Raw genomic sequence first — 24432 nt, forward strand, 5'->3', positions numbered from 1 at the left:
CTCGACATTTGGATTAGGTCAAAGATGCCTTGATTTTTCCAAGCATCTCATTTTTTCTTCTCCACTATATTTAGCCAATTGATATAAGTTTAACTATTTGTAGAAGGAGAAAAACATAATACATCATGAGGTTATTCCATGAAGCTAAATAACTTTTATCCTGAAATGCATGAGGTTTACATAAGGACAAACAAGGGAAGAAATCTTCCAATTTATTAGGTTTCACAGATGATCTAGGAAAAGGACCAAAAAATGCATGATTATTACGGGCAATAGAAAAGAGAATAAATACCTGAGAAATCCAAATGATTGATTTTTCTTTCTTCATCGGTGGTTTTGAAACATAGGTACGATTGCCAGAAAAGGTAGGACCCTCAATATCAACAGCAGAAGGGATTTGGGGTTACTTTTCTATGTGAGAAGAATAAGTCATTCTTTGAAGCTTGAGTAGAATAGAAAGTGAGAATAGGTGTTGCAGAAGAGGAAATTTTTAGAGTTCAAGAGAGAGAAATATTGTGAAGTGGAAGAAAGAAGCTGAAAAGATCTTTTATATATATATATATATATATATATATATATATATATATATATATATATATATATATATATATATATATATATATATATATATATATATATATATATATATATATATATATATATATATATATATATATATATATATATATATATATATATAAATATCCACGTTTTGATTTTTGTTCTAGATCATTACTAATTAATATTTTTTTATTTTATTTAATATAGTTAATTTTTGTGGTCCACGATTGCTTTGGAAATCGAAGCCATTATGGCAATTACTTACACGTTGTAGACATGACGGTTAAGTGAAAGTAGTCATGATGACAATGACGTATGTAAATTGGTGTGAATAGTGTTATGAGTTTATTGAAAAACACCGTCTTTCTTCCATATTACAAATATAATCGAAAATGACATTTTTGGAGGACATCTATTATCCTGAGATTTTCTGCTCAGCATTTCGACATGAATATGGGAGATGAGATGTATATAAATGCTAAGTGCATATAGCTAAGTTATGTTTTGACACCAAGTAGACTTTTCACAAATTCGACCAAGTAGGTACGTTGAAGACGTTTTCGACTGTAGTAACGGTTTGAAGCAGATCAAGAACTAAAGACACATGGAAACACATCAGAAGACAAAAGCCCACATAGCAGAATACATGTCAAATTCTTGAGAGATAATTGTTGTCGGCAGTTATTGATGTACGTCGTATGTAAGTAAATTTCGACTTTGTAATAGGGGTTCACATTTCATTTTATTTTTTTTAACTCATACATCTGAATCACAAAGATAAAGAATTTGTGAGAAATGTGAACTTGCGTTTCACTCTTAATTCAAGTATTTTTTTTATCCAATTGCTTTATCATTATTTGTTATTTATTTGCTTTATCCATATAAGCACTTCTTTATTTACTTCTTTTTGAATTTACATTAAAAATTCTTTTAGCACTAATACATTTTTTCAAATGTTTAACACAAACTGTTCTTTAGAAATTTTCAAGTTTGATCCTGCAAGGGAATTAAAATTCGTGATTGTTGACTAAAAACACGGGTAAACAATATGTTAGAATCTTTGTGATTTTACAAATAGTAATTATGTTTTGAAAAAAAGTATTTTTGATTTTTTTTTTAAATTGAACGTACAATTTTTAAAGGATTTAATTGAAATACACTGACAGTGTAAAAGGATCTTACACCGTCAGTTGATCATAACCGTTGGATGTTGAAACAAGTTTGATTTTTATTTTAAAAATTTATAAAGTAATGCAAACGGGTGATGGTGATGAATCAATTGTGTAAAACTTTTTACACTAACAATATATAGTAATTAATTTCATTTTTAAAACACCAATGAGTGTTTTAAGGGTACATATTAGTTTTTTTTAATCATGGTAAGGATTTTAAAAATAGTAATTATGTTTTAAAATTTTATTTTTCTAAATTGAGCGCCTAATTATGAATAAAAAATTTTAATTTATATTTCTATGTACACTAACAAATGCTATAATGGCTCGTTTTAGCATTTCTCTCTTTTAATTTTACTTTATCACTAGTCAATCCAACAATTGGTGTAATGTTTTATCAACATCAACAATATTGTGTTTATATTGAACTAAATATATGATGTATTATCGATAGTTTGATTAATGATTTCACTTGTTGAGATATTCTAAGGTTTGGTTGGTGTTGTATTTTAAAATTACTAAATAACAAAAAGAATTGATTCCATAAATATATCAAACATAATTGTAGATTATAATATTGAGAATGATATTAGTGGTCATGAAACAATAACACTAACAATCAAAATGTGCGTATATTTTTTGCCACTCCAAAATTAAATGTTCCAAACCAGTCACACAACACAGAATCACAGACATTTCAGTAGCTATTTTCCAAAGAGAATGTTTATGACAGTTCTAAAAACAGGTCCCCTTTTGTTGCTGAGAACCTCCTTTACAGCCTTTTCATCAGGAACAAACCCCTTACCCTTCATTTCCTCCAGCAACTGCACAGCCTCATCCACCTTCTCCTCCCTAACCAACCCCTCAAACACAGCAGCATACGTCTCAGCATTGGGTCTCATCCCTTTCTCAAACATTTCCACTACATACTTTTTCGCATCCTTCAAAAACTTATCATTAACCGCAAGTCCTCTAATGAGAACAGCGTAGGTATAAGCATTAGGAAAAACCCCAGAAGCAAGCATTCTCATGTAAGCCTTATGAGTCTCCTTTGGTTGACCAGCATTGGCGTAAGCTTCGATTATGGCCGTGTGGGCCACCACATCTGGCATTTGACCTTTATCTTTGATCTGACCGAAAAGCTCTAACGCTTCGTGTGTTAAACCCTGTTTGGACAAAGCGTCGAACATCTTGACTGCATGGTTCATTAACCCATCACCGCTTCTCATTTTGTGGAAAATCTCTTGTAAGTCTTTTGGGTCTTTGGGTTCTTCTATTGCTGGCTTCTTACTGAATGGGTCATAAGGTGGTGGTAGTTTTCTACTCTGGTAGGTGGTGGTGGGTTTAGTTAATGTGGTGTTTTCGTCATCGGAGTTGGAATCGGAATCGGAATCGGAGAGAGAGAAATTGAGTTTGGTGTCTATGTTTTTGTTGGAGGAGGTGAAATGGCGTTGAATGGCATAGAAGTTGGGAGAACGAGAAGGGTTTGTGGAAATGGGTGTAGATGAGAGAGAGAAGAAGAGTGACGTAGAGAATCTACTACTTTGGAGAAGTCTGGTGTGAAAGAAGGGTGAAGGGAAGGTGGAAATGAAAGCGCGGGATATCTTTAATCTTGCAAAGAAAGCCATTGATGATAGCATGTGGTCTGCGTATAAGATGAGCAATGGAATAATAAGAATAGGAATCCTTCCGGAAAATTCCAAGGTGGCGCCAAGTAATTTTTTTAATAAAATTTTATAAGTATTGTATTGGGCTGGACTCTTAAATCAAAATTTGGGCCAGCTTATCCCATCCCATAGAGCATTTAATTTAATTTTTCTATATTGATAAATTTCGAAAATTTTAGAATTTTACAGTAAAAAATCTCAGAAATTTTAAGGTTTATTTTGGATTTTTTTTAAATAACTTTTATAATATTATATATTTTGGTGTAAAAAATATTTAAAAAGAAATTTTTCATAAAAGTTCAACTGAAAATTTGATTTCAATAGTTATTCTTAAAATGTTATTTTATATATTTTATCATTCTATCGAAACTTTTTTTAGATATCGAAATTTCAAAAAATTATTTAATTTTGAAGTTATTTCAAATAGTTTTTCATAAAAATTATTTTTTTGATATAATTTTTTGAATAAATTATGATTTTGACTATATTTTTATCTTCAATAATGTATATTTATATCATATAATGTCAAAATTAATCTTTGAATCTAGAAAAAATGAATATAAATTTTTTTATAATATTTTAAAAAATATTTTTGTAGAATATATTTTCAAAATTACAAAGAAAAAATCTATTTTTTAAGACTAAAACAAACTTACCTTTAATCTAACCACCACCACCCCCTAAATATATACTTTTGCTGTAATATCTTTTACTAAAATAAAAATAAAAAGCAAAATTCACATTTTATTTGTCATTTTTTTTTGGACATACATTTTACAAAAGTTATGCTTTTTACCATATTTGTTTAGTCTTTTATCATATATTTATAAGTAAGTCATATTTTTGGTTAAAATTATATTTTTTACATCAATTTAATATTCATAATGCATTTTTAGAAAAATCTATGCAATCTAGTAGCATTTTTGAAATGTCCCATAGAATCCCATATTTACATGCATTTATACATGAATTTTTAAAATATATGATAACCAACAGACATTTTTATCGACATTTTTGAAATGTTCAGTGAAAATGCATACATGTGTATTAGATATTTCAAAAATTCTGATAAAAGAGTATGTTGGTTATCGTATTTTTACAAAATTCTGATAACCATGTTAATTTTCAGATTTTTTAAAAATTCGATAGTTTATATATATCAGGACAATTCTACTTTTTTTTACTTGTCAAATAATTTTACTATTCAATTTTTACCATCATAATTAACTTTTCAGAAATTGAAGAATTTTCCGCCCTTATCATTGTGTACCGAATAACTTTGTCCAAGGTATTCGAGTACGTAATTTTTATTCACTTGATAACTTGTAAACAAGTTTTTTGATATGTTACATGAGCACATGTTGTTGATTTGAGAAAATATCATATTCCACCTAAACACATATTGCTTTCATTGGAAGAGCAAAATCCAATGAATATTACTCGGATCACATAAATATATAAACATAAGAGTAAATTACAAAAGGAAATCATAGGTCCTAAAACCAAGATATAACATTTGTTTAAGTTGATGGATGATGCAAATTGTGTTTACTAGAGTAGAAGAAGAGATGACTTAGATGTTCTAAGTGATATTATTTGGGCACTCCCAAATTCAGTGAAGTTGTTGAATATTTTTCATACTATATTGATTATGGATAACACATATAAGACAAACAAGTATAGACAACTTTTGTTTGAAGTTGTTGGTATGATTTTGATTGATTTACATTTGTTGTTGTATTTACCTATATGTAATTAGAGTAGACATAGAACTTTTGATGGGTATTAGATAAGCTAAAATAGTTTTCTATGAGAGAAGGGACTGAACCATAAATGATTTTAACTTATATAGATATTGTTTTGCCGAAATAAGTTGAAGTTGTGTTTCCATATTATAGAAATCTATGTGGATCGATATAAGTTTGCTTTGAGACGCATTGCTGAAAAGTTCTGAAGGGTTCATTATATGGGAAGAACCCAACGAAATATGATTTTTTTTATCGAGACCTTATGAGCATGTTGACCAAGCATACTCTTATTCTCTGATATTGTCAAAGAAACCATGAACACAATTATCACAATCTTCTCAAAACCAATCATCTTAAAATTGTCGTCTAACAGACAACATTCTAAGAAGAAATCAAATCTGAATCAACATGTTACTTAATTTTTGAACATATTAGACCATATATTGATGATATTGTAGATGTTGAAGCATATGATAATTATGGGTATGAAGTTGTTGTATCATTGCATGGATGTGACAATGATGGTTGGTCAATGGTCTGTTGAGACTTGGATAATGAATTGAGAAAGAGAACAGGTCTCTATGAGAAGTTATTTGGAGAATGATTATCAGAAGTGAGATAACCGTTGATGATTTCATGTTTGGATCCTCAACCACAAGAAAAATGTATGAATTTACTTGATATGGGTTATGTGATAGCAAATAAATATAACATCATTCTTGTTTGTTTAGGGTATCCTAGTATGACTATTTTTTCGATGACGTCATCACATTCACCTAACGTATATGTTTATTGCATTGGTTTTATAAACCAAAATCATTGGATTCAGGTAGTTATATATTTATGTTAGTTAATTTTGACATAGTTTTTTATATGTCAGATAATTTTGATGTAATTTTTATAAACAGGTAAAAATGAAGAAATGATTTTGGTTTTCATAAGTCACATTGGATTAGAAGAAATTGTGTTTCCAGGAAGCAACATTTTGGATGTCATGATTTTCAGGGCATTTAAAACATTGGTAATAACTTACACATGTAATGTCATACATTGTTAGCTTAAACTAGTGCATTGTATTATATCAAATGCTATTGACTCAAGATTACACTAGAGGATATTGACTCTATTATAAATAACCAAGATCTCAAAATAGTCATGCATAAATCTCAATATAATAATACATAAATCTCAAAATAGTCATACATAAATATCAAAATAGTAAATACATAAATATCAAAATAGTAATACACCAATCATGGCAATGGATCACATTGATCATATCCTAATGCTCTAAATATATCTACAAACTTAGGGTCGTCCTTAGTACCCTCTAATTGTTGTAGATAATGATAAAGCTTTTATTAAATATGTGATAACATGATATATGATTTTCCTTCGTCATAAAACAAGAATCATCACTATTATTCGCTCATTCTAAGAGGGTGGTACCAACCGAGGATGTGAGATCCTATAATACCACTTCAGGTATCAGGTGTTAACATCATGTGGGGTGTTATCCACACGTGTCAAAAAAACCATATCAAGCATGTGGAATGATGTCCAATTAACTAAACGTCCACATCGAGTGTGGTGCAATCATAAAAAGGTATATATTTCCTAAATCTAAGTTGGTGTTTGCACTTGTCTAGCAAGTACAAAACCAATGTGTCAATTTGTTGGTTCGTCAACAATCTTTAGCCTTCCTATGAGAGGGTTACTTGCAGGACCGACTACAAAGTCCTGGACTTAGTGTTTGAGCGAATGGTGTTTTGGTAAGCAATGTCTTTCAAAAGTTAAAGAAAGCGTAAAGGTAACTTTTGATGAGTTAGGGATGTGGTAGAAAGTAAGACAAACGGGAATGCATTGAAAATAAAGCAAGAAATCAACGGTAAATTCGGTAAGATTGAATGACTTAGAAATGTAAATGGAGGAAAAAGTACATTTTTTGTAGGGAGATGACTCTTTTCTCGTAAACGCTTTGGTACTTCAAGTTTCACTCCTACTGAAAATGCTAAAAATTCCACCTTTAGAATCTTCTCTAACACTTGTTTAAATACTAATCAAAAGTAACTGTCGGGGGGTACAAAACTATCTCGTGATGACACGTGTCAGTCCACTTCCCCCATGTTTGTAGATAACTACCCATGTTCTCTGATTGTCCATGGCCGCCTTCACCATTCAAGTATTTCGACTTCGACTAAAGCCTACAAATGTCGACTCATGGATGTGTTCACCTTCTTGTCGATGCTGCTCCAACGGGTTCCATAGTCGAACTGATTTTCTTCTTTGGCCGAAATTGGTCAGCTAACAACCACCCCATTTCATACTCCTATTAAGACATATATCATCAAATGGTCTAACTTGGCCTTAATCTGCTTAGTTTGTTCCTCCATTCCAAAGGTGGTATTCAGTGTTATATAGCGTTTCACCTACACATGCTATCTAGAGAATCCAACCAATGATCCCTTGAAAGCTTTTAATCCATGTGTGACGAGGAAGAGCCTCTCAAATACATCATGATAGAGAATATTTGCATAGCTCCCTTGATCTACCAAGACTCTTGAGATTTCCCAATCATCGCACCACACAGTGATGACCACGAAGTCGTCATTATGAGGGTGGATACATACTGCACCTTTTTCTGAAAAAGTGATCTTGACCTTTGGTGCCTTGATCTCTCATTCCTTTGCTTCCGTCGGAAGATCCTCTATATTTAATAATTGGTGGGCATATTTCTTCTGGGCGGAGCTAGTTTTTATGCCCCCTACAAATCCACATGCAATAGTATTAAGCGTATGTCATACGACCTTGTCTCCTTCCTCTTTGGATGGCTCATTCCCTTTTCTAGGTATGGGGCTTCTTGCTTCATTTCGCTCGCAGGAGTTGGAACCGCTTGTCACATGAGAGGAATTGCCTTTGACATTCTTCTTAAGGTGTTCCTCCTATATTAGCAACTCAATCTCCTTCTTTTGTTGGTAGAAGTCTTTTGTGTGGTGTTCTTTAACCTTATGAATGAAAGCCTTAAATACAATATTTTCTTAGTTGGATTCAGTGTATCTGACGGGTAGTTTTTTTTTCTTCAGTTTCTCCTCCTTTATTCCTTGAGCTTATCTTTCTGCCTTTTCAATTGAAACTTTATCCAACTTTTGTCTTCTTCCCCACTTTCTTCCCTTTTTTATTTAGTAATAACTTTTTCCTTTTTTTTCTTCATAATTTCCATTTTCACTTACTTTGTAGTGTTCATTTGAGTTATTTTATGGTGGATTGGTTAGTATATCAAGTAAATCCTTAACTAAATGAACAATTTTCACCATGAGATTTTTTATTAAAGAGTATATTCTTTTCTTATTTTCTATAGTCAATTTCATGAACTGATTAAGTGTCTCCTCCAATCTTGATGTATTATCCTATTGAGGATGGACTAGTTCAACATATTGTCCATAATTTGATAATTTGAGTGTTGCTTATATATTGTCATTGTCTTTGTTGGTTGTTCAATAAGATTATTACTTTATATGGTGGAAGGCAATATCCTAAGGGATGATTTCTAACACAAAGATCATAATAATAAATTTTCCAGTGCGTAGGCACTTCCTCCATTTTTTGTGTGAAAGTTTTGATAGTTTTGTTACCTTGCATAAACAACTCTAAAAATAATTATGTAACACAATTAGTAGGATGGTGACTATAAATAAAAAGTATATAAATATTAACAAATATAAACTAAATACTTAAAATGCTAAAAGCTATCGAAATTTTGTTAAAAACTAATATCAATCCCCAACAATGATGCCACTTTATTATGCAGTTTTTGCAGTAAGCAATGACAATATTATCGAACCCATAGATACTAATTATCCTTAAAGATAACAATTTTTATGACTCTAAGCAAAGATTTAAATTTTTTGGATTACGGAAAAGTAAATGACAGAAAATAAATGGATATTTTAATGTTAACAATGAGAAAACTTATTAGGGGCAAATTTCATCATCATTATACTCATGGATAATCATTGGTCAGTAATATTCTCTTTTAATCAACTATTAATATTCTCGATTATTGTTTTCACCATATCTCATTTCTAACTTGATGAAATGAGATAAGCATTATTACCTACTAGATGATGTCTCACATTATTAAATACAACAACATTAAGTTCCAACAGTGATATACAAACATGGATTACCAATTATTAATATTTTGTAGATATTAAACATAACACTATGTATAGACGTTAGCATCAAATAGATGAATACTTGGATCTAGTAATACTCATCGTCTTTCATATGTCAAGTCATACCATGAAAACATGTTTTAGATAGATAATCCAAAATAAGCATTAAGAACGAAGAATTATCAATATTAAAGCTTAAGTAGAATTATATAAAATGATGTGACTGAATGAAACATGAATATATAATGACTACACCTACCTTTAATAAAGAGATTTTTATCTATGCTTACTCAATATAGTTGTACAAGTAATCTTGGCAAGAATACAAATTCAGAGAGTCATATGCAAGTGTCATTATGAGCACTGTTTCTACCTTTAACCCCTATCTCTTATTCTCGTATCGAGACAAATGTGAACCTACTCCTTTTGTGTAATCCTTTGAATCCATCGAAATTCCCTTAGAACTGAAATTGGATCTCCTATTTATAAGCTTGAGAAAGGTAGGCTCGACATGTGTGTAACATCCTATTTTTTTAGAAACTATTTATATTAATTAATTATAATTTTATGTGTGTATCTAATTATTATTTGTTTGATAATTGAGATGTGTTAGGGAAACAAGGGTGGATGACCATTGGGTAGAGAGTGTGGCGAGTGATTAGAGGTTGGTAGATTTATTTATAATTATTTCATAGATTAAAATAATATTTTAGTGTTATTATTTAAATGAAATAATAAAATAAAAGGAAATAATGAGTTTGGGGTGGAAAGTGCGAATTATGGAAAATTAAAATAAATAATGTAAGTTAGTAATAAATTTGGCCTTAGAGGGATATTAAAAAGATATAAATTAAGTTTTAAATTTATGAGGAAAGAAGTGAAGAAAAAAGTTTACAATAGGTGGAAGTTTTGGAATTGAAGAAAAAGAGGCAAGAGAAGAGAAAAGCGAGGAAAACCTCATGAGAGCTCTAGGGAAGAGAATAAACAAAAGTTTGGATTTTTCTGGAATTATAAGATAAGGGTGAGAATTTGGTTCAATAATAAGGATGTGGATGGAAGGGTAGAAAAAGATTTAATTCTCTTTGGATTGATGATGAATATTGATATTTGTTGGAAAAAAATTATATTTTAAAGTGTCAATGTATGTTCACCAATGATGATGTTTGAAGGTTTTAGGGATTAATATAGTATATAGATCCATGATTATATGAATGTAAGTAGTGGTTGATATAATTATGTTCATGACTAAATTTAAAATCATAGAATATTTTTGGTGATGATTTCTTGAATGTTTTTGGAGTTGGAGAAGATGAAAATCGTGGTGGAAATTTCAGAAAAACAACAATTTTTTGGTAATGCCTTCGTGCACGATTTTGATCATAACTTTCAACTCGTAAATCATTTTGGGACGAGATTTGAAGAGTTGGATAGCTGAAACTGAGGGATATATCTTTGTTTCATGGATAAAATACTTTGGGTGATGATTTCATGGATGTTTTCAGAATTGGAGAAGATGAAAATCGTGCTGGAAATTTCATAAAAACAATAACTTTGTGGTAACGCCTTTGTGGACGGTATTGATAATAACTTTCAACGCGTATATCATTTTGGGACGAGGTTTGAAGTGTTGGGTAGCGGAAATGGAGGGATATAACTTTGATTCATAGATAAAATATTTTTTGTGAATATTTCATGGATGTTTTGGGGGTTGGAGAAGATAAAAATCGTGCTGGAAATTTCAGAAAAATAATAACTTTTTGGTAACGCCTTCGTACATAATTTTGATAATAACTTTCAAATCGTAAATCATTTAGGGAAGGGGTTTGAAGCATTAAGTAGATGAAACAAAGGGATATAAATTTGTTTCATGGATAAAATAGTTTTAACGATTTTATCAAAGATTGGTAGTAGGTAAGAAAGACAAGTGTGATGTGACGAATGTGGACGAGGTCTGTATTGACAAATTATTTGATGTGTTATGAATTATTGAGATAGTGTGTTTGATTATATTGGTGGTAGTATAGAAGGGTGGATTATGTTACGCATGGTTGCAATTGTGCGATCGATTTTGGATCACTAAATATTATTATAATTGTTATGTTAATTGCATTATTACCATGCCATACATATATTGTTGATATGTTGAAGGAGATAAGTTATAGGTTCGAAGGGGAGCGAAAGACTTATCTGAAACTCAGAAGGGGGAGTTTGAGACTCCGAAGGGGGAATCGGGTTTGTAAGAAGAACCAAATATTGAATTGGTACCACATGCATATGAGTCGTTGTCATGAGTCGTATAACATGAATGAATTATATCCGTGAAATATGACTATGAGTGATGATGGTGTTATTGTATGTGATGTTGATGATAATTTGGGCGTGGTAATATGATAGATTATTATGCATGATTGTATAGATGTTATACTCTATTTTACATTCTATGTTGTTATTATTGAAATGAATTCTCATCTCTTTTGTTTGAATGTTGCCTTTACATGGACATTGTGCAGATACTATTATGAGATTCTAAATTGGTATGTTTTTTTATTGTGCAAATGTATGCAGTAAAATGTTTTATGTATTTCATTAATTAAATTATTTGATAATTATGTGCGGGTTTTTAGGGTATTATACAGTGGTATCAGAGCAGATGGGTCTGTCCTGTAACGACCCAGAATGTTTTCAAGATTATCAACTAACCCCACAAACCAACACATGTCTTTTCAACATGTTTTGTCCATACTCATACGTTTTTCGGGAAACTTCCCAGAAGGTCGCTCATCCAAATACTACTCAAAGTCAAGCACGCTTAACTATGGAGTTCTTATCTGTTAGGCTACCGAAAAGAAGATGCATCTTGTTGGTATATGTAGTACCAATTAATCCTTATAAGTCTTCGTTCAACCATACAGTCCCATACATGCATAACCTCAGGATCCCTCTCATTCCGATGTGAATTTGGTTTTTCCCTAGAAGATGCTACGAATGTCTCATTGTCATGCCTCGTACACCGACAACCACTCCCTCGCCCAAAGGTGTAACATGTAACCACTCTTTCTCCTCTCTAGACTCGGGTGTTACATGCCCACCAGCTTCCGCTTGGTTCGTCCCCGAGCCACATCTTACTGGGAAAGTGTCACACCCCGCTTTTGACCCTGAATTACCAATTTAACACATTCGTCATAGTCATGGCATTTTTACATATCATACATGCATTCCATACCGCATAATGCCTAGAATGTTAGTCGAAATAAATTTTCGGATATACAAACAAACTGGTTGAATCAATTATCAAATGTGTGTCAAAACAGCAGGCGAAAAGTTTCAAAATCAAACTTGCAGACATCACTTTTATTAATCTATGTTTCATGTAGTTTAACCTGGTGTGCTCGATTTATTTTTCGGCTAATTTTTCGATCATATTTTGGCTCGTCAAAGCGTTTTAACCGGGAACTTTTTATTTCGAAATTGGTTCAAGCGCTGTATATTTTCGAGAGATTTATTCCGTGTTGATCATTTTAGTGTATTCATTTTAACTTTTCGAGCATTTTTGCACCCAATTTTTATTAATTTCAAACCATTTTATTTTAGATTTTTTTATCCAAATGTTGAAAAAATATAAATAGAAAAAATAAAACAATTTATTTGTTTTATTTACTTTTATTTGAAAAATACTAATTTTATTTCATCTTTTAGTTGTAAACCATTTTTTATCATTTAAGTGTTAATGGGGTTATTTTGGAACTTTTAGAATAAGAACCCTAGTATATATATATTAGCTAAGCATTGCATAAAAGGAGGACGGAGACCAGTAAAACTCAGACCGGCGCCCCCATCCCCACATTGGCTCTAACTCTCATTTTCAACAACCAGTAGAAAAGAAAAATTGATTTGCCCTTCAAAAAGCTCAAACTATCTTACCATCACTTCTCATCTCACATACTATTCACCCCTATAAACCACCATAAAAAAATATTTTTCTCATAACCACAAAACAATTCCTAAGACTCTCTTACTCTCAGTTTTCCAGGGAAAGGTTATTCACTCTTCTTTCAAGAACTCATCTTATATTCAAAACACACAAAAAATGAAAAGGACTGGACTTCTATTTTTGTTCAGTAGAAACATTATCATCTCCTTCACATAAAGTAGAAACATTAACCTTTACATCCAAACAAATCCTATTCATTTTTACTCACCAACAAACTGTTCTAAACTCCTCCGTCTGCATCATAAAAATGCTTGAACCTCCATCCAACATGTTCACCGCCTGCTACCTTCGGTCTTCCTTTCTCTGTTCACTATTCACATAGAACTTCATAAACATAAAACACCTACATTAAGAAACCAGTTACACCACAAAAATCTGAACCGTGTTCCTCATCATACTCACACGGACAACCTTCATATCCCTCCACGCGTGCAAACTCACAGTTAAACACTATCCTGTTACGCTAAACTAACCATCATTCGCCGTTAACCGCTAACATTTCCGACGATACTCATAGAACAACAACGACACGTAACGTCAACGGCAAGACCGGCCACAAATCTCGCCACTGCAACATATGTCTTCGGTCATTATTTCATATGAATCATTCACAACGAAACACCACACTACTCCCACTTCCACCTCAACACAAACGTAAACTGCCTCTCAAGTTTCTTCACAATAACAAAAGTCTCACAACCACCAAGAACTGCTCTATTTTCAATCTGCAACAACGTTGCTACAACCTCGATCCGACCATTATTCATCATCATTCACCACCTTCAACCAAAATAGTGCACCGCAAACCACACCGCCATCCACGTGTGCATTGTGAATCAAAAATCATGAGCTCGTCATTAAGCTTGCACCACCTTCCATCAATACGAACTTCGTCGTCGCCGTCAACCATAAATAACCGCCATTCCTAAACTTCTGGTAACTCTCTTTTAACTTTGATTTTTGTGTGATTTACTATTTATGTTTGGTTTTATTTGGAAATAAAAGAAAAGAATTGTTACATTTTGAGAGAGAAACTAAAGTAGATGAGAGATGTGCGAGTGAGAGAGAGTTAAGAGAAATATGACTTTGTCTGGTTTTGCCTTTTTTAGCTTTTGTTGTCATTGTTTATTAATTATTCCTTTTTTTTTTGTTTTAAGCCCACGCCACGTGTTGGTGATTGATTGGGGTTTGTTTCTTTTTTTTGAATTTCAAAAACCTCTCTTAGCAGCCGCGCCTCCTTACTCAATTGTACGGTTCTTATTTTCCTTTTTATTATTTAAATTTATTTAAGTTAGGGTTTGAAAAATAATATTTGGGCCTTATGCTTTGGGGTTTGATTTTTGAAACCCCTATTTTTAATATAACACCACCATTTTTATAAATATTCTTTTATTAGGGAAATCAATGAATCATTTTTGCATTAATCCTCCTAATTAAAATTTTCATTAATAAATAATTGAATTAAATTTTGATTGAGTATTCTTGATAATTAGTTCAAACAAGCCTAATTTATTGATATATTCATTTGTAATCGATTGATTTAGTCCAAAATAAAAGTCATTTATGATTTAGTCCAAAATAAAAGTCATTTATCTTGTTTATTTAATGGATTTAATTGAGTCACTTAACATCTAAAAATATCAAAAAATATTTATACTTTAATTATTAAAATCTGAAGAAAAAGATTACCTGGATGAAATATTCAGTCGTAATCCCGAATATTAGGCCCAAGTTGTAAGAGCTTGTAAGCCTTATGTATTCGTCTTCTCTTCAAAACGCTTCAATATTCAAATAATTTTCATAAGTAAGTTGGAAGAAAAAGATTACCTGGATGAAATATCCAGTCAGAATCCTGAATATTATGCCCAAGTTGTAAGAGCTTGTGAGTCATATGTATTCTTCTTCTCTTCAAAGTATTTGTAAATATTCAAACGTCTTTTCTCAATAAAATTGAATGAAAAAGATTTCCTGGGTGAAAGGTTCAGACGTAGTCCCGAGTATTAGACCCAAGTTGTAAGAGGTTGCAAGTCATAAATACTCGTCTTTCAAGCCCAAAAATACATCCAACCAATCAAACTTTTTTTCACCGTCGTGCGATTGATTAGAAAAACCTTTTCATAAACGAAAGACACCTTGTCTTAAGGTGATGTAAAGTAATGTTTCGGCCATAATTGTTAAGTTGAGATAAGTGACATTTTTCCGAATGTTGATTCGTAAATCCATTCGATGTGTGGTATACGTCCGCTCCTCATCTGTTTTGGGTAAAACAATGTTTTTCATTGATTAATACAATATAGCTTTCGCTAAAATCGACCAACAAAGAAACATTTTTCTACCCAGAACTACATAAGCCTTGAGTTCTCTATTGAGATACGTAGGAGCAGGATTGCGAAATCTTGTCGGGCCCATTAATAAAAAAACTCAAGTTTAGTCCCCTTCGTTGCAAAATCCAAAAACATTCTTCTCTCTTCTGTTATTTATTTCCCACCTAATAACTTGATAAGCCTAACATTTCTAAGCTAACACTAACGCACACAAATAACCTAATGGTTCCCATTGAGTACAACAGACATGAGGGGTGCTAATACCTTCCCCTTCCGTAATTGACTCCCGAATCCTGATTTGGTTGTGACGACCATAATCATTGTCGTTCTTTCTTGGGTTTTTATCGATATTTCCCCTTTCCTTTTTAGGAATAAATAAAGTTCGATGGAGAATCAGTTTAGTCCATCATTGCGAGCGTGCGATTGCGCTCCGCTAGGTCGTGTTCTCATTTTTTGAGGTGTGATAGATGGCGACTCTGCTGGGGACTGATGTTTCCCGAAGTGAGTCAAGCCTAGTTAGGTCGTTTGTGTGCCTTTGTTTGTTTACTAGTGTGGATTTTCTTTATTGCTTTTGTCATCTTTATTATCATAATGATGTAATCTGTTGTATTGGTTCCATTATGCTTTGGTACTTGGATACTCTGATTTCAAACCTTATGGGAAAGACTTTTTACCCCAGTCTCGAGTAAAAACATAAGATAGGACGAGGTTGAGTAGTGGGGGTCTGTGAGATGAATTTCTCATTGGGTCAGTGCGAGAACCTTACTTAGAGTAGATCCTTGGGAGGATGTTGTTGCCCGGCAAGTAAGTTGTCGTGAACTTCGATATTTTCATTAGGATCCGTGACTCTAAGGACCATTTATAGAACCTTAATCATGTGTCCAATTAGGAAAGATGGTTGCGTAGTGTGGATCCACGAGATGAATTTCTCATTGGGTCGACACGAGAAACTCACTTAGAGTAGATTCTTTGGATGGAGTTGATGCCCGACAAGTAAGTTGCCACAGGCAGCAAACAGTCTTGTGAATCCATGACTCTAGGAATCTTTGTAACCTTAGATCATACCCGGTGAGAACCTATTCTTGAAAAGCAATCAGATTCAGCAGTACCTCAAACTTTTGAACCTGTGTAAAAACCAAATATGCATGGCTTGCATTGCATTCATTCACATTCCATTGCATCTGCATCCCATCATAATGCATGTCATTTTCTAGACAAAATAAAAAAAACTCATCCATCCTTTGTCCATGATCAGCAAAGTGATTCCCGGACACGCGTTTAGAACAAAGAACCATGTCTCAAGAGATGATGAACGAGCTAAGGAAAAGTCAAGAAGCATTGAAAGAGGAACTCAATATTTTGAAAATCTAAATAGGATGGGTCGTGGAAACCCTACAAGCCTTACTGAGAAAAGAGGATCATCCAATACATATTATTGCAATTGAGGTAGCTACTACTCCACATCCATCCGGTGTTAGCCCAAGTCAAGGGCAATTCTATATGGAAACTCTTCATCTACCGGCATATGGCCCTCCCTCAGGATGTCATCATCAACATCCTCTGGCTATTCCTCCTCAAAATCACCAAAGTTAGATTTGAAACAAAAATCAGAATCAGAACAATGGGAATAAATATCACAATAACCCGATTCCGGTTCCATAAAGCAAGCTCTACCCCCAGCTGATCCAGAATGCTTTGGTGACCCCTCGAGCTCTCACACCTACGTCATCATACCTGCCATGGTACAATCCAAATGCAACATGTGAATTCCATAAAGGGGCATTGGGACATGTTCTGGATTCTTGCTTAGCACTGAAAGCCTTGGTAGGAGAACTGATTAACAAAAAGAGCTTAGTCTTTGAAGAAGATCACCTGAAGGTCAAGTGAGGATACCATACTGGAACAATGGGGCACTCCATCGAGGAATGACATAGTTTTAAGTTCAAGCTGCAAAGATTGATTGACATAAGGTCACCAACACTCAAGGAGGAAAGCTCAGGTACATACATCTTGATTTCTTAGCCAAGTAGCGATAAAAGAAAAGGACCTCAGAAACCCCTCGAGGTTTTGTACCACAAGGAAAAAGTCAGGGAGGTGGCTAACGAGATATCGTCGTTTCCCGATAAGAGAATTGAGATATCACCTTGGATTTCTAATGTCACAACCCATGCCAACGGAAGCAAAGGAGAAGTGGGTAATGGATCCAAGAGGGTGGTGTCCAATGATGAGATTGAAGATAAAGAATTTGAAGACCGTCGTGCCAATGTCAAAAAGCTTGTTGATCCCAACTTTCAAGTGGATGAAAATGAGCAGTTAGCAATGCCCAAAGTGCCATACCAACAACCACTACCTTTTAATCTTCATTACCAATAATCCTGGTTTACTTGCCATCCAAATCAACGATCCCAAGGCCCAAGATATCAAAATCAGCATCAAAATCATCCTAGGCCTCGAAATAACTTGGAAGGAATAAATGTTCCTTGTCATCCAATCCTCATGACATATAGCCAACTTCTACAGCCTCTGATTCAAAACTCCTTGGTGGTTCTCAAGTCTCTTAAGCCGGTTCCACAACCTTACCCACCCGAGTATGACCCAAATGTGCAATGTGGATATCATGCCGGATCAGAAGGGCATTCAACTGAAAACTTCAACGCTTTCAAAGCCAAAATACAACAGTTGGTTGACAACATGTACATAGCCTTTCAAGAAGAAAGCTTGGTGGTAAATGTTAACCTATCGGCCAGATAAGTGTGAAGATCTCAAGGGGTGTCCCCCGAAGTTAATGGATCAAGTTTGAAGAAGTCAATTCCCTAAAGTTGGTAATCATTTGGTTGTTTCATCATTTCTTTTGTAGTTTCCTTGCATGTTGATTATTAATTGCTTTTAAGCATTGTTGTTTTCTTTGAATTGGTAAGATTAATGAAATGTTTATGCATCTTTTGAATTAATCTATTCGTATTCACTCATTTTTCATTTATGTTAGAAACAAAAATACTTCTCTCATTCACTTTTGTTTATCAAACCGTTGTGTTAACAAAGATTGGAAGGAGGGTGATGAAAATGAAACACCTGAAATTGTTGTGGTATGCTTTTGAAGAAAACCTTGTCAATGATGTAAGACATTGTTTCAAATCCCCAAACACTGAAGAGATAAGGAGTTAATCCCTAGTCAACCACTTTGAGCCTAGAAGTTGGTGTTTCTTTCGGATCTAAAACCTTTAATCTTAACCTGGGGCAGGGTAGTTGTGTTCAAATAGTTTGAACGTGCATTCGATCTTTCAAAATAATTCGTCCATCTGTACACCCTCCAATTAGGTCCAACCACATGTTATCCTTCGCGCACATGTTGAAGTGTCGGAGAAGCTGAGAAAAGATAAAACTAGTATTGGTTGATCCTCATCCACCAATAATGTGGCAGTCAACACCCTTAAAAAAAAGAGAAAAAAGTTCGTTAAGTCAAATACCACAAAATAACTTAGGCAAAATTTAGGGCATCCCAATGGGCCGAAGGCTTCAAAGAAGTGCTCCAGGCAAAAATTAGGGATATAAAAAAATCAATCAAAAGAGGTCACTAAATCCTCAATAAAAACAAAATAGGTGACAACCATTTCAAGAAAATCTCATCTAGAATCCTCATTTTCACCTTCGCACCTTCGAAGTCGAATGCTTGTATTGAATTAACTAAACGTAAGAATTGGAGATCATCAAGAAGAAGGGGTGGGTAAAAAATAAATTTTGAGCCTTATATCCTTTTGTTTCAAAAAACTGTGAACCAGACCATGTTACAATCCTTAAAAGACCTAATTGAGGCAGGGTCTACTTTGAAAGCATATTACAGCAAAGGTGTGTTAACCTGACTCCAAACGATATTTGTTAATCATCTGATCACACCATCTTGCACACTATGAGTGACTAGATCATCATTGTGTTCTTATCAGTGACTCGTTCACTGTATTTCACCTGTTCATATCAATAAATTTTGATTTCAAATTTTTGCATAAGAACTGCATTAAAATTACCATTTTTTGAATGAAAAAACTTATTTGCGAGTCAACACTTAACATCAAAGAAATTCCAACAATATATAATTGAAGAACTTGATAAAGTGAAAGAAGTCTAGTCATGGGAAAATCACTTTGAGTATCATTCAATCCGATCCAATCACCCTAAGGTTCACTTAGAAAAGAGTAATTTGCTTTAAGACTCAGACCGGGGCAAGCCACCTCAGAAGCTCATTGAGTCCAACTATCCAAAGACAGTCAATCAGAAGTCTACCATTCCGGGTTTTAGTTAATCAGGGTCAGATAATTGTGGTATACAAACATTAGGACAAGCCATCTCGAGATCGTCTCATGTTAAGCCGTTTCAAACTCACTTTCAAGGTGAACATTTTCAAAGACCCAGCAGATTGGGGTAAGATGAGCCATAGAGGGGCAGGCCCCCTTCATGCTTTCAAATTGCTCAAACAAATTCTTTCACAGGTCAAAAACTATTGAGTTTAAGATGAGTGCCCAGAAATTAGGCTAGCACGATTCGTTAATCCTCCAAAAGGATCCCATTGGCTAAGTTGTGGCTGTCAAGCTTGATAGAATTCTACTTTGACAACATCTATCACAATATTTTATTGAGTTCTCGATGTTGAGGAATCATGACCTCCATAAAAAGCCTTTACAAACTCCCAGTCCACTCAAGTGTTAGCATTTTCATATCATCGCCATTCATATATCATGCATAAAAACAAATTCAAATCAATCCTAGCTGAAATATAATTCGTGCTCATTTTGCATTGACCCATATGTTGTTATTGATCCTATATCCTTTGACCTCTAATTCCAGTTTGTCCTTGGTGCCCTTAAACCATCATTCGGTTTTCGCAGTCATTTTCATGTCCAACTCAGTTGGCACCTATCAAAAAAAATTGTCCATGAGGTTCAATTCCTTTTTGGATTATCCGATGAATTTTCGGACTACTCCTTTGTTTATTGATGTATTTCCATAACTTGTATGATGTATTTCCAAATGTTTCCCTACCTATTTGATGTATTCTCGGATATGTCTGTCTTGTTTTGTTATGTATTTTCCAGAATTTCCTTTATGTATTACCGGATGTGTCTGTATTCTGTTGTATTTCTGGAATATCACTTGTAATTCTGATGCATTTCCAGAATTCGTTTCTTTTACTCTCCGATGAATTCTCGGACATGTCACTTTTGTTCTGACGCACTTCCAAAACCCCTATTCCCTTCCCTGGCATTATATCTAGGCTCATTGGTGTCTCGTAAAATTCAGATGCCGCTAGCATTATTCCAAGCTCAGTTGTTACTAGAACTCATTTTAAACCCAATTGTCATTGGAATCATTGTCACTCCGTTTGTAAATACAATCGTAATTGGTATCTGAAGTTTGGTTGTCACCAGCATCATTTCAAGTCCAGTTGTTGTTGGCAAACTCCATTGTAATCGGTAATTGTTTTACGATTGCCTTCGGCAAAGTCCAACTGTTGTTGGCAAAATCCGGTAAAAGTTGGTTGTAATCCATTGCTTACGGTCAAAGTCCAATTGTTGTTGGCAATATCTGTTAAAAGCTGGTTGTAATCCATTGCTTACAGTCAAAGTCCAATTTTTGTTGGCAAAATCCGTTAAAAACTGGTTTTAATCCATTGCTTACGGTCAAAGTCCAATTGTTGTTGGCAAAATTCGTTAAAAGCTGGTTGTAATCCATTGCTTACGGTCAAAGTCCAATTGTTGTTGGCAAAATCTGTTAAAAGCTGGTTGTAATCCATTGCTTACAGTCAAAGTCCAATTTTTGTTGGCAAAATCCGTTAAAAGCTGGTTGTAATCCATTGCTTACAGTCAAATTTCAATTGTTATTGGCATCAATCTGTTAAAATCTGGTTGTAATCCATTTGCTTAAGGTCAAAGTCCAATTGTTGTTGGCACCTATCCATTAAAAGTTGGTTGTAATCCATTGCTTACGGTGAAATTCTAATTGTTGTTGGCGCCTATCCGTTAAAAGCTGGTTGTAATCTGTTGCTTATGGTCAAAGTCCAATTGTTGTTGGCACCTATCCGTTAAAAGCTTATTGTAATCCATTACTTACGGTCAAAGTCCAATTGTTATTGGCACGTACAGAGAAATTGATTACCATGTATTTCCTGATGGTTCTGTGAAAGTCATGTATGACTCATCATCTTGAGGAATTCCCAGAAGCTTGGAGATTTTTCGTGTTAGAAAGCTCCAATGATGTTGGTTTTGTTTGATTTCTTTGTAAAGAATCATCGTAGCCTTTTGCGTGGATGATATACTTTTAAGAAGACTCCCTCTTATCTTTGTTTTGCATAAGTTCCCTTTTAGAAATCTCCAGAACTTCCAGATGTATTTTAAAGTGTCAGGTCATGTACGAACTTGTTGATGAAACTTGATTTGTTTGTTTTCCAATAGTGTTAGGTCATGTATGAACCTGTTGTTGAAGTTTTCTTTGGGTTTTCTAGTATTGTCAGGTCATGTATGAACCTGTTGTTAAAATCTATGTGAATCCTCCATAATTGTCAAGTCATTCATGAACCTATGGATATACTTTCTTTGAATTTTCCAGTGTCGTCGGGTCATGTATGAACCTATTGATAAAACTCCCTTTGATTTTTCCGAAGTGTTGTCAGGTCGTTTTTGAACCCGTTGTTGAAAATTCTTTAAATGTTCTGATGTTGTCAGGTCATGTCTAAACATGTTCTTAAAATCTCTTTGAATATTCCCCAGTTGTCTTTCCTCCAACAGGATTGTTATCCCTAGTGAATTTCTACCCTCATTTTTTGTTTTTTATGGGCCACCTTTATCACATATCTCCATCACTCCCCACAGATATTTGTTTCGTTCTGCATTCACCATAAAACACCCTGATAGGGTTTATCTTATGTTTGATCATATTTCCCAGCAAATAAAAAACAAAAAAAGAGTTGTTCATACATTCATAACATCTCATATTATATCATTTGCATTTCAGGATCAAAATCTAGGTCTTCTTAGTATTTAACCATCTCCCACTATGATCATATGAAGAGTTTCCTTCTTCATATTCTATAGTTGAAGATACTTAAATAGGGGCAACTGTCACACCCCATTTTTGACCCTGAATTACCAATTTAACACATTCGTCATAGTCATGGCATTTTTACATATCATGCATGCATTCCATACCGCATAATGTCTAGAATGTTAGTCGAAATAAATTTTTGGATTTACAGACAAACCGGTTGAATCAATTATCAAATGTGTGTCAAAACAGCGGACGAAAAGTTTCAAAATCAAACTTGCAGACATCAGTTTTATTAATCTACGTTTCATGTAGTTTAACCTGGTGTGCTCGATTTATTTTTCGGCTAATTTTTCGATCATATTTTGGCTCGTCAGAGCGTTTTAACCGGGAATTTTTCATTTTGAAATTGGTTCAAGCGCTGTATGTTTTCGAGAGATTTATTCCGTGTTGATCATTTTAGTGTATTCATTTTAACTTTTCGAGCATTTTTGCACCCGGTTTTTATTAATTTCAAACCATTTTATTTTAGATTTTTTTTATCCAAATGTTGAAAAAATATAAATAGAAAAAATAAAACAATTTATTTGTTTTATTTACTTTTATTTGAAAAATACTAATTTTATTTCATCTTTTAGTTGTAAACCATTTTTTATCATTTAAGTGTTAATGGGGGTATTTTGGAACTTTTAGAATAAGAACCCTAGTATACATATATTAGCTAAGCATTGCATGAAAGGAGGACGGAGACCAGTAAAACTCAGAGCGGCGCCCCCATCCCCACATTGGCTCTAACTCTCATTTTCAACAACCAGTAGAAAAGAAATATTGATTTGCCCTTCAAAAAGCTCAAACTATCTTACCATAACTTTTCATCTCACATACTATTCACCCCTATAAACCACCATAAAAAAAACATTTTTCTCATAACCACAAAATAATTCCTAAGACTCTCTCACTCTCAGTTTTCCAGTGAAAGGTTATTCACTCTTCTTTCAAGATCTCATCTTATATTCAAAACACACAAAAAATGAAAAGGAATGGAATTGTATTTTTGTTCAGTAGAAACATTAGCATCTCCTTCACATAAAGTAGAAACATTAACCTTTACATCCAAAAAGATCCTATTCATTTTTACTCACCAACAAATTGTTCTAAACTCCTTCACCTGCATCATAAAAATGCTTGAACCTCCATCCAACATGTTCACCGCCTGCTACCTTCAGTCTTCCTTTCTTTGTTCCCTATTCACACAGAACTTCATAAACATAAAACACCTACATTAAGAAACTACTCACACCACACAAATCTGAACCGTGTTCCTTATCATACTTAGACAGACAACCTTCATCTCCCTTCACGCGTGCAAACTCACAGTTAAACACCATCCTGTTACGCTAAACTAACCATCATTCTCCGTTAACCGCTAACATTTCCGGCGATACTCATAGAACAACAACGACACGTAACGTCAACGACAAGACCGGCCACAAATCTTGCCACTGCAACATATGTCTTCGGTCATTATTTCATCTGAATCGTTCACAACGAAACACCACACTACTCCAACTTCCACCTCAACACAAACGTAAATCGCCTCTCAAGTTTCTTCACAATAACGAAAGTCTCACAACCACCAAGAACTGCTCTATTTTCAATCTGCAACAACGTTGCTACAACCTCGATTTGACCATTATTCATCATCATTCACCACCTTCAACCAAAATAGTGCACCGCAAACCACACCGCCATCCACGTGTGC

The 24432-nt window shown here is 33.8% G+C and overlaps 1 protein-coding gene across 1 annotated transcript; it reads right to left on the bottom strand.

Annotated features, from left to right (window-relative positions):
- Positions 1-2283: 2283 nt before the first annotated feature.
- On the bottom strand, positions 2284-3434 carry LOC127096917 (pentatricopeptide repeat-containing protein At4g38150). The gene has a single exon (XM_051035449.1). The coding sequence runs from the start codon at positions 3371-3373 to the stop codon at positions 2438-2440; it is 936 nt and encodes a 311-aa protein (XP_050891406.1). The 5' UTR covers positions 3374-3434; the 3' UTR covers positions 2284-2437.
- Between the last annotated feature and the right edge of the window lie 20998 nt (positions 3435-24432).

This window comes from Lathyrus oleraceus, chromosome 6 (assembly GCF_024323335.1).
Source record: "Lathyrus oleraceus cultivar Zhongwan6 chromosome 6, CAAS_Psat_ZW6_1.0, whole genome shotgun sequence".
Classification (NCBI taxonomy): domain Eukaryota; kingdom Viridiplantae; phylum Streptophyta; class Magnoliopsida; order Fabales; family Fabaceae; genus Lathyrus; species Lathyrus oleraceus.